The sequence below is a fragment of the Astyanax mexicanus genome, chromosome 15 (assembly GCF_023375975.1).
Source record: "Astyanax mexicanus isolate ESR-SI-001 chromosome 15, AstMex3_surface, whole genome shotgun sequence".
Classification (NCBI taxonomy): Eukaryota; Metazoa; Chordata; class Actinopteri; order Characiformes; family Acestrorhamphidae; genus Astyanax; species Astyanax mexicanus.
The window spans coordinates 26,409,473-26,420,802 of NC_064422.1; the positions used below are offsets into that span (position 1 = coordinate 26,409,473).

At 35.8% G+C, this 11,330-nt stretch overlaps 1 protein-coding gene across 3 annotated transcripts; it reads left to right on the forward strand.

Moving 5' to 3' along the window:
* The first annotated feature begins 174 nt into the window (after window positions 1–174).
* Window positions 175–9,514, forward strand: acbd4 (acyl-CoA binding domain containing 4). Of its 3 annotated transcripts, none has more exons than XM_007234074.4 (11): window positions 175–389; window positions 1,606–1,727; window positions 2,514–2,634; window positions 2,763–2,847; window positions 3,223–3,343; window positions 3,759–3,896; window positions 5,217–5,305; window positions 5,402–5,582; window positions 6,457–6,674; window positions 8,245–8,298; window positions 8,408–9,514. In XM_007234074.4, the coding sequence occupies exons 1-11, from the start codon at window positions 247–249 to the stop codon at window positions 8,537–8,539; spliced, it is 1,404 nt and encodes a 467-aa protein (XP_007234136.3). In that variant the 5' UTR covers window positions 175–246; the 3' UTR covers window positions 8,540–9,514. The 3 variants fall into 3 exon arrangements, with proteins under 3 accessions (XP_007234136.3, XP_007234138.3, XP_007234137.3); XM_007234076.4 differs by having other exon boundaries at window positions 250–389; window positions 1,502–1,727; XM_007234075.4 differs by having other exon boundaries at window positions 273–389; window positions 1,462–1,727.
* The last annotated feature ends 1,816 nt before the right edge of the window (window positions 9,515–11,330 follow it).

Consider the following 11,330-nt stretch of genomic DNA (forward strand, 5'->3'; position numbering starts at 1 on the left):
AGCAGTAGTGGTAATATATTCACTGTGTGATCTGAGAGGTGCAGTTAGTAGTTAGGGGGGTGTATGGCAGTGGCTGTAATCTAGACTGCAGAGTGTATCATCTGTGTTTACATGCTCTTCGACTCCACCACGTGACAGGAGCCGGAAGTAAACTCTCAGATTAGCTGCAGTAGTTTGCAGGAGGCAGGCAGATGTAAACAGTCCTGACTCTCTCCCGGTGTCTCTCTCACTCTCTCTCTCTTTTTGATGAGCGAAGCTGCGATTTCTGTGTCTCTGTCTGTCTGGTTGTTCTGTCACTCTGACGGTTTGTTCAGCTTTTTGTCATGGGCTCTTGTTCGTCTTAGTCGTTTTCTGGACTGTCAGAGAGAAGAAGGACAACAAGTGAGGAGGTGAGTGGACTCTGTGGACTCTGCCCACCTAAACCTGATAACAAATAACCTATACTCCCAGTCCAGTTTACACTCCAGAGTGTAGCACAGGCAGTTTTATCTTAAAATCATACCTAATTCTATTTTTACTGGTAAAACTCGCTACTAAAACTTCTCTTCTAAGATGTCAGCTATGAGCATTTTTGTTCTTACTACTACTAATAATAATATAATTCCTCTATTATATAAACATGCTGAAATGTACAGTCTAGAATAAGCGTTTGTACTAGTCAGAGTTATGGTGAAGGTGGAGGTGTAGGTACGCTCCTTAGAGCAATATGAAATCAAAGACTAAATTTCATATAAAAAATGCACCAATGTGGGATTTCTGTGCCAATACTGGTATACGATAATACACATGTATATATCTTCTGATGTTGTTGCCGATATACACATTTATAACTTACAGAGGGACAAGACACCCCAGTTATAGTAATAGAATAGCTTAAATCAATGCAATTGTAGTTGTGTGGCCAACATCACATGGTTCTTTTCAAGCACACAATCAGCAAATATCGGTTTGAAATATTGACCAAATCCTCCAATGGCAATGTTTTTTACAACAAAAAAAACATCAACAAAAAACTGTGGTGTTTACTAGTAAATATGCAACTACAGATTAAAAAAAATTCCAGTGTGAAATCCCAATGATAAATCAATGATGGCATGTGACTAGTCAAAATTACATTAAGGTTATGTCAAAATGCTAATATGACTAGTCAGAATAGCCTCATAGATCTGTATCTCCAGTATTATTAATCATTTCATAGGTAATCCATTGGTAATCTTTTCATAGTTATAGCATATATGAAACGTATTTTGCTTTAATATAGAGGTTTGCATTAATATGGAGTCACTTAAGAGACATAAATCATCCTCCCAATTTAATAATTTTTTTTCCGTTCAAAGAGGATACTTAAGGTATTGAGGAAACAGATTCATAAATCGAGGGAACTGTTTATGAAATTGAGGAGTTGAGAGAATGATATTATTATTAAATTGAGTAACCTCTAACTGATTGTTTCACTCGCAGATTGACTAACTGTCTTTGCCAATGCTGTCTACCTACCCAGGAAAAGTTAACATTATGGCAGAATGACTGTTTTCGACAGCACATCTAAGCTATCTCCAAGTTTAGCTCACCTTATTACTTTAAAATGAGCATTGGGCTTTACAGCTCTCCACCGTCTGTTATGGAGACCATGGAGCCACACAGCACCACATCTCAGATGCAGGCTGAAGAGTGTCAGCGACGCTTTCAGGCAGCTGTGGATGTCATTCAAAACCTGCCCAAAAATGGTAAGTGTGGAAAAAACAGTGATTACAAAACATTACAAAATGTTTGATATTAAAATATTTTACACATTTTTTTGCTTGACACATAAATGTCGGTTTACGAAAAAGTTGTTATGTGCAACTGCTAGTCTGTATAATGTTCACTTATCACTCAAAATCATGTGGGTGGCATAGACAATTATTCATATCCCAGTACCAAAATTGTTGAAAACCGATGCCAAATTAAATCGCAGTGGTCCATCATTGTCTGAACAACAAGGTCTGGTTTACTGAACATTAATTAGGCCCAGTCTTTAGCAACTATAGATCACAGTTAAAATTACAAGCGATCCAGTCTTAGACTTAATCAAAGTCTCTAAACTGAATTTTTTTATTATACACAGAAAATGTTTACAGCTTACAATATTCCTTTTTTATTTCAGTCTCTAAAATTCCCTAACTTGTGTAAATGAACATTTGAAGATATAAAAAAAAATTGTGAATTCTTTGCAATGTTGTCTTTGCAAAGTGCTGAACTTTGTGCAAGTGTACTCTTAATTGGTATTTAACTACCATTACCTGCTCCAAAGCTCCAGTGCAGAACTTACACATTTAAAACCAAATATGTCTTTGCCAACTGACTGTTTTAGTAGAGAAAGTGTGTAATCTATTTTTTCAGCAAATCATTTCTTTTAACTTTTAACTTATATTTTTGTAAATGTTAGGAGAGGCTATCACTTCATTACTGTCAATCTGTTAAATGTTGTTGAGTGTTTTACTGACCAGTTCTGTGTTGAATGTGATGACCAGGTTCCTATAGACCTTCCTATGAAGTGATGCTGCGCTTCTATGGTCTGTACAAACAGGCCATGTGTGGCCCATGCAGTGTGTCCCGGCCTGGTTTCTGGGACCCTGTTGGTCGCTACAAATGGTAAGAATTAAAATATACATTATTATCAATATTAGGTTGTAGTTAATATATTAATATTCTAGCTTTTAGACTTGTCCTCACTGAGTTCTGTCTTGAAAGGCCTGATGAATTCTGTCTTTTCTTTGCAGGGATGCCTGGAGCCAGCTTGGAGACATGAGTCGTGAGAATGCCATGTCTGCCTATGTTGATGAGATGAAAAAAGTTGCACAGGAGGTTAGCACTGGGAATTCACAGTAAAAATGTGTTACTTTCACAACATAAATTAGGGCCTAGACAACAGTTTGGTGATTTTGTAACTCAAGCACAACAATTTATTTTTAGAAGATGTGGTAAAGAAAATAAAAATCACTACTCTGTGGCCCAGTCTAATTTTAACGCTTGTATCTTCCTCTTTTCCCAATCCTTCTGTTTTGTGCCCTAACATTTAGGGGTACGGTTTCTCAATTCTTTTTAGGATAGAGGAGTAGGGTGAAGTAATAGGGCTACAAACAGATTTTTTTTGTTTGGGGTCATATGTGTGTATACTCCTTTTCTTGTAAAATTTGTTTGTATACAATTAAATCTCACTTTGTTTTTTTTTTATTTAAGGTTATAGACAATATGCCCATAAATGAGAAGACGGCCTCCTTTTACCACTACTTTGAGCCACTGTACCATGTCATTCATGATATGCCTAGACCTCCTGAGGCATTGCTAAGTCTAAGACCAGGTGAGTGTGTCCAGTAGGACTGTCTAAATATTTACAGTTATAATACTCTAAAACAAAATAGACTAAAATATACATTTGTTCACTTTTTATATGTATTATGTGTACTTTGTTTAATATAATTTTAAACTGTCTACTGTTGGAGTATGCTAAGATAAATACAAAGATTTGCTGAAGCATATTAAGCATATAAATAAACCATAATGTTTTGTAAAAATTATATATAAAACAAATATTATCTAATACCAATACAGAACCCTTTCTATATTTACACCGGGACTTTTAGCAGTTGCTCTGTTTCAGAGTGGCATAACAAAGAGGAGGTGCCTAGATAATTGCAAGCATTTCTATATTTCTATATATTTCTATATATTTTTTAATGAATCTAATATACACATGTTCTGGGTTTGTGTATCAGATATAAATGCTAATGAAGCAAGCCCTGATCCAGCCAAGGTGGTGGATGATGCTTTGCAAGAGGAAACATCCCAAAAGGAGGTGCAAGAGCATGAACTGGAACTTGTCTATAACAGTGACCCTCACTGTGAAAGCCCAGGTAAAAAAAAAAAGAACAAGCAGAAGGATCAACCTTCTGTGGCATTCCAGAGCACAGATGCTTGTGCTCTGGAATGCCACAGAAGGTTGATCCTAATGAGCAGCTTTTGACTGATGAGTGATGCTATTACTGTATAATGCATCAAGCACACAAAGTGACCCTACATCTGGATTACCAGTTAACACTATTTATTCCCCTTAAACCCAGTGTTACACAAACAGGTAAATTTAGGACCAATTAGAAATAAAACTCATTAAAGCTTATAAACAAAAAAGCAAATACATCTGGGTACTAGAATATTTGAATTGTAAGTGATTGATTATATTATTATATTATATTAAAAACTAAGAGAGAGGTGGACATATACTAAAATGTTTATATTAGGAATGCAATGAGTTTGGGAATTTGGAATTGTGGGCCAATGCTGAAATCCGATATTACACATGTATATAGCGAATGTCTGTTACAATATACACATTTATAATTTACACAAACACTATACACCCTTGTATAACTTTATAACTAATAATACAAAAAAAAGGAAAAAAACAAATCAATGAAAATTCTAAAGTAGTGCAGCAAGTGTTAATAAACTGTAGTGTATATATACAGCTCTCGAAAAAATTAAGAGACCACTTCAGTTTCTGAATCAGTTTCTCTGATTTTGCTATTTATAGATATATGTTTATGAGTAAAATAAACATTGTTGTTTTATTCTATAAACTGTGAGAAATGGCTGAAATAACAAAAAGGATGCAGAGCTTTCAGACCTTAAATAATGCAAAGAAAACAAGTTTTGAGAGTTCAGAAATCAATATTTTGTGGAATAACCCTGTTTTTTTAATCACCGTTTTCATGCATCTTGGCATGTTCTCCTCCACCAGTCTTACACACTGCTTTTGGATAACTTTATGCCACTCCTGGTGCAAAAATTCAAGCAGGTTAGCTTGGTTTGGTGGCTTTTGATCATCCATCTTTCTCTTGATTATATTCCTGAGCTATATATATATATATATATATATATATATATATATATATATATATATATATATATATCCTTTTTAGGTACCTTTAGGCATTAACATATTACTGGTGGTGTTTTATAATTAAATGTTATTTTTAAACATATAACTAAGCTCTCACACAGTGCAGAAATCCACTGATCTCTGTCAACATGATGATGCAATGGCTTCTTAACGTTTGATGTACATGTTTGATATAGACATTTTAATGATGCAATGTCTTGAGGCTTGCGTTAGCTGGCATAGCGCAACTCAAACAAGCACCTGCTTTAATCATTTATCTTCTGTATGTGTGCAGGTCTGGCTCCTTCAGAGGTTCCCGTGTTAACTAGTGACTCAGAAAGTGAAATCTTCTGTGATTCAGTGGAGCAGCTGGACAGCGTTAGGGTACGTATCTCAAAGCTTGACTCCTTGGCAACTCTAGAACATGCTATTGTTAGGGCTGTCTGGCTCATGCTGCACATTATTTGCCCTTTCACACAGCCTGCTGCTGGGCTCATGGGGCCCTCTGGTGTCCGTGGACAGGACTACACACCCATCTCTCAGGTGACCCAGGTGGGTGCCGGGCAGGGTGGAGAGGGGTCTGGGAATGGGCATGACTCATCAATAAGGAGGAGAGACCCAGGAAGAGAGGGAATGAGGCAAGGATGGAGAGAGCCTCCTGGTGAGTTATACAAAGATCAGAAAAAGTACAAAAAATCACATCTTGCATGTTTAAAATAATGTTGTTTGTAACTGAAAATGATTCATAATTGTTTAGATATACAGCTGAGCAAAAAAGATTTAATACACCCCTGGTCATATGACATGTATTGTTTTCTAAAATGGTAATTATTTCACATGCTTAAGAGAGAATAAACCTCTACGTATTTAAATACGCAGTTACTATTTATGTTACTATATCACTATTTTTTATATATAACATATTGGGGAGGGCATGTAGAGCCCAAGGGTTTTTAATGAGGCCCTATCATAGAGATCAGTCAGTTTGACCAAACCTTTTGCATGTGACTGTAAATAAGTAGTAACTGTAGCAAGTGAATGAGTACTCTAGAATATTTGACTACATTCACATAGCAGGTAAAGTGGCTCTTGATTTTTCTCTAAATCTAATATGTTAATGGGCGTTTTTAGCTCTTTTTAATGTACACTTTTTAATTTGACCAATATCTAACATTCATCTGAACAGTTCACCCTGACTGGGTGGGTTACCTGACTGGGTTAATCACTGAGAATGTGTTAAAGCTAACCTTAAGTTAATGTTAACTTAATGTTAAATGTTAATATTTTTTAAAGCTGTTTTTTTTATTTAAAACTAAGCTTTCACCTCCTGTGGCCATGTTCAGCTATTTTTTTATTTTATTTCTTCAAACACGTAGCAGTTTTAATTGTACTTTCTAACTTTATTTAAGTAGAGATTTGTTTAAATCACTTCAAATGTTTGTGAGGCCTTTACCTCGCTATCCCACCACAGAAGACCTGGTGGGCACAAACGTTTGAATAGGACTTTTATATATTTTGTGCTTTGTTGTACCCAGGGGGTTTTTCTTATGGCAGTGGCAGGCGAGCGGGCCGGCCGCCCTCAGGCCCGGGAGGAGGAGGAGGAGGAGGGGGAGACGATACTGATGGAGGTGCTGATAGACTTCAGGACGTTCAGGTGCAGCAGCAGATCGTGCTGGCTCTGCGCAGACTCAGAGAGGACATGCAGAGCGTGATGGAGAGGCTGGAGGTGGTTGAGGGACTGGCTGCAGCTATTGTAAGAGCCTGCTTATAATCCCTGACAGATGGAAAGTGTCCTTCTATTCACACATAGTGAAGGAACACTGGTCAGAACAGAGACATATGTACTGCTGCAGTAACATTTTAATGTTTGAAGGCTGTGAATTAAGGTGCAAACTAGGATACTACTCTAATAATTAAATAAGTAAATATTCAAAAAAAAATATGTATGAACTGCTGGCCCTTTGAGAATGATAGCTATGTATTAGATCAGATCATACAGGCAGTTTACTGTCCAACATTAGGGTGTGGTGCATCAGAGAAATAGAGATTGCTGTGATTTAAAATGAAAGTGATACTATGGGGAATTCACACCTCTGGGAAAGTGTTTGTGAACAACACCTCCATATTAATCTGACTGGGGTGGAACATGAGGAAATTGTCTGCTTCAAAGCACCATGGAATACAATGAAAGAATAATTAGAAAAGGCTGAAAATGAATATCCCTTTTTTGAAATTTCAAAATAAATTATGATCATGAGTCATTTGTGAAATATTTTTTTTTTTTGTCTGCGTTTTGGCTCCCTCCACAAGAAAAGCCTTTACCATAACAGTTATTTGATCGTTCTGTTTTAAGTGTTGCCGTGTAGATGGTGAAAATGGACCTTCATGAAAATGCTGCTGACACAACACATGCATGTTTCTGGCTGAATCTCAAATACCTCCTTACTCCCTATATGCTACTACGTAAAACTACAAAGTCTATAAGCAAATAGTACTAGGTTTCAGATTTTGACATACAAATGTAAATACTATTCTATTACAAAAACATAATGCTCTGTTTACATTTAGGAATTAAATTAAGATTTTTTTCACAATATAGGACATAGTGTGTAATTTGGGATTTAACCCATACAAGTTAGCATACTTATACAACCATTTTTTTGTCCTGTGAAGTTGGAAACCTGTATATGTGGTTTCTTGTTCTAATACACTTTTACGAGGACTTTAATAGCTGTTATTTAGCCAATTCTCTGTCTTGGGAGCAGTGTAAACACTAAAGCTGTGCTTAAAATAGTAAAGGCTCCATTTCTTGGCCACTGTGTCATAGAACACTATTCTAAAGTGAAGAACCTTTGGAATACAGCCCAGAAATGCTGCCTTAATTTCAAAGCAGTTCATACAAAAATGGTGTTGAAATGAAGTGTTCTGAGCAGAGTTTGATTAAAAAAAAAAAAATTCTCCCACAAGTTTTGTGCCGCAGTTGCTAGAAGCAGGGCTTTTCCGTGGATTTTACTACGCAGCCTTGCTAGACTGTTCTATTTGTGTAAACAATAGTCTACTGAGAAGGAGCCTTCATAGGAGAGTCCTACTGAAGACCTGCTCTACCTCTACTGCAGTTTACTCTACTGGGTTTTGGAATGCACCTTAAATTGTGACTGCTAACTAGAATGAGGATTTCAAATTTATATGTTATACATGGAGTTTTGAACAATGCCTGGAACTATTGAAAATATTGGATGACGTACATAGTGTGGCTAACCTGAAACCTGTTTTTGACTTCATCCTTTCTTCTCTTTTTTGTCCTTCGTTCGTTACATGTAAAGGCCCAGAATTCACAGTGGAGATCTCATATGCAGTTAACAGCTCAAAAAACTGAGGTAAGGAAAAACTCACATATTTACAAAGTCAGCAAGCCAAGACATTTAAAAGCATTGACACATTGAAATGTTCTGTATGTCTGTAAGGGTATTCCACTTATGTTTACAGGTGGAGAAATGGTGGCCATTTGATGTCTCTGGCCGAACGCTGCTTCTCTTGTTGGTCTGGCCTTTCATTGCCCAGGGAATGGTTTACTTGCTCAGACGGAGGAAGAAAAAGCCTCACATATGTTCACTATGAATCAGCCTTGAACAAAGAAGACTGCATCCTTGATCCTGAATGATCAATATAGTGTTTTTAATTGTGAGCTAAAGGTAATGGGGAAAGTGCTGCAATAGAGTTCTAATCTTGCATGAGTCTGATATGAGGAAAGCTAATATAAATGTGAATAAGTATTTTTTTTATATGTATTTACTTGCAGAAAGAAAAGGATGGTTAATATTGGAATATTTCCGGTTCATTTCAGAATTGTATGACTGTCATGTTTAAAAAAGGTAGCATATACAAATCTGTGAATCAACAATCAAAACCACATTCAATTACAGATGATATTAGTATCATCAGGAATGTTGGTATTAGTTTGTTGAATTTTTCTGTACAACAGCCCTGGTAACAGATTTTTATAAAATTGTTGGGCTTAAATTTCTGGGAGAATGTGAATGTAACCTGAATGATTGAGAGCTTCTAATGAAGGCCTTAAATGAATGCTTCACATCTGTCCTCTGATGTTGATTATTACCAGATGTTTGGTGTCTGAAGTTTGCTTTTTGGCTAAAATAAGTTATTTGTACTATTTAGAGGGGTCCGGTTTAATTGGGGAGGTGGCACAATGTTTTTTTTTTTTTTTTTTTTTTTTTTTTTTAGTCCCATCTTCCCATCATTTTTTAATAGGATTCTGACATGCAGGAAAACAACTTTTTAAGTATGCAGACACTAGAAAGAACATTTGCTTGTAACAGTTGTTAACAATATGATTCAAATGGATTTTTCCCTGAATAAGCACTTCAGACAAATGCCTTCTGCTGACTATGGTCTGGATAAACATTTCGATTATTGTGCACTATTTCCAAAAAACAGTTATCTAAAGAAACTACTACTACTTTTGAGTTTACCACAACTTGTTTGACAATCATTTACCAATGCTTTACTGTGTTTATGACTGATTTAATTAGACACAAATAGATAGAAATGCTAATAAATCATATAATACTGCTGTTTTTTTTCTTTACCACTCTTGATGTGCAGTGAAGCCATCTTGGATTTTTTAAACTTTGGATTGGTGAAGCACTCCCTATGTTACAAATAGGAAATACAACTTGTGGGTGGTGTTTTCTAGTTTAAACTGCCTATTTAAAACTCATAGTTCATATGGAGCAGAGCATCTGATGTAAGACTGTATACACTGACATGCCAAATGGCACGGTATAGCAGTAGTTAAATTGAATATGATAAATGGACCTACGAAGTGGACGACTAGGGACCCCCCCCCCCCCCCCACCTGTATAAGTTATGAGGTGTTATCTTACAAGTGGTAGCAATGATCAGAACTGGTGGCATCTGGTTAGAACAGTCCATGCAAAAAAATCACACTCCCGCATTAGTGCACGTCGCTCGTCAGTGCATTTTTCTAGCCACCATGGGTCATGACAAAAGGATGCAATTCTAGTTCCTGTCACATGACTTTGAGCATGTCAGTGTTCTAAACTGTGAAAGGTTTAAAATGTCTAAAAGGAAAATGTGAATTAATGTGAACTGTACATTACCAAGCACCGTTTGATTATACTAGTGCAAAGGTAAGTGGATAAAATTTTTTTCATTTATCATTAAATTACAAATTTAAATGTGTATTCTACCTGAAGCAGCTGGATGTAGCATTGTGCTGAGTACAAATTCCCATACAATGTAATTCATCCTGGGATTATTTATCCTGTGCAAATCATATGGTACAGTCACAGCACATTACCTTCCATGTATATCTAACCCTTTATGCATCAAAGCTACACTAAAGTTGCAACTAGTGGAGGAGAATATGCCAAAATGCATGAAAACTGTGATTAAAAAGCAGGGTTATTCCACCAAATATTGATTTCTGAACTTTTAAAACTTTATGAATATAACCTTGCTTTCTTTGCAATATTTGAGGTCTGAAAGCTCTGCATCTTTTCATCATTTCAGCCATTTCTCATTATATAAATGATCTAAATTACTTTTTTTGTTTTGGAGAAAGGGTCATTAGTTTATAGAATAAATCAGCAATGTTCATTTTACTCAAAAAATATATCTATAAATAGCAAAATTAGAAAAAAATAATTCAGAAAATTACGTGGTTTCTTAATTTTTCCAGAGCTGTATTTGACTTCATACAACCTGAACTTATTGTAATGCGTACTTAGAATATATTTGCCAAATTTAATTATATGTTGTATTATGTGAAAAAGAACATACTGTTTTACTAGAAAAGATACAAATAATCAAAGGAAATCAATCATGTGGGGCTATCAGTTGTATTACTTCGATGGGAGGCCATGTATTTACTAGTAAACTCTTGTTTTTAGATTTCAGCTTCAGAATATTTACTAGTAATAACATCAGATCAGCAGATCAATGAAGATATTCTGACTGGTCACATTAAAGTATTTCTCACTAGTCATATGTTACTACTGAATTAAAAAAGTGAAACTCCATGTAAATGAATAATAATTGTTTTCTGGTAATTCAACTAGAATATCTGTATAGATCTGGAGAAAGTACATCAAAAAGTACATTACATTACAGATATATAAAGGTTTACTTTTCACTACACAGTAGTGTGATTTTAGGCTAAAACTCTTTCTCATATTGCCTACCTCTTTGTCACCTTTATAGATAACACAGTTGACAAGTTTGGGTGTGTGGGAGAAAACGCTGGGTTTTATGTTGCAACAGCTCTCTAGAGCCATCTCCATCCATGCAGGCCTGTTTAGGCTGATGTGAACTCTTTTAATCAAAAGATACAAATAGATAATTCAGTGTATTGTCTGCTATCATCTGG

Bases quoted from the DNA above. Each gene is read 5' to 3' on its own strand.
- acbd4 (XM_007234074.4), top strand. From the start codon at position 247: ATGAGCGAAGCTGCGATTTCTGTGTCTCTGTCTGTCTGGTTGTTCTGT. The intron at 390-1,605 runs GTGAGTGGACTC...TGGGCTTTACAG, and splicing joins GAAGGACAACAAGTGAGGAG to CTCTCCACCGTCTGTTATGG. The intron at 3,344-3,758 runs GTGAGTGTGTCC...TTTGTGTATCAG, and splicing joins ATTGCTAAGTCTAAGACCAG to ATATAAATGCTAATGAAGCA.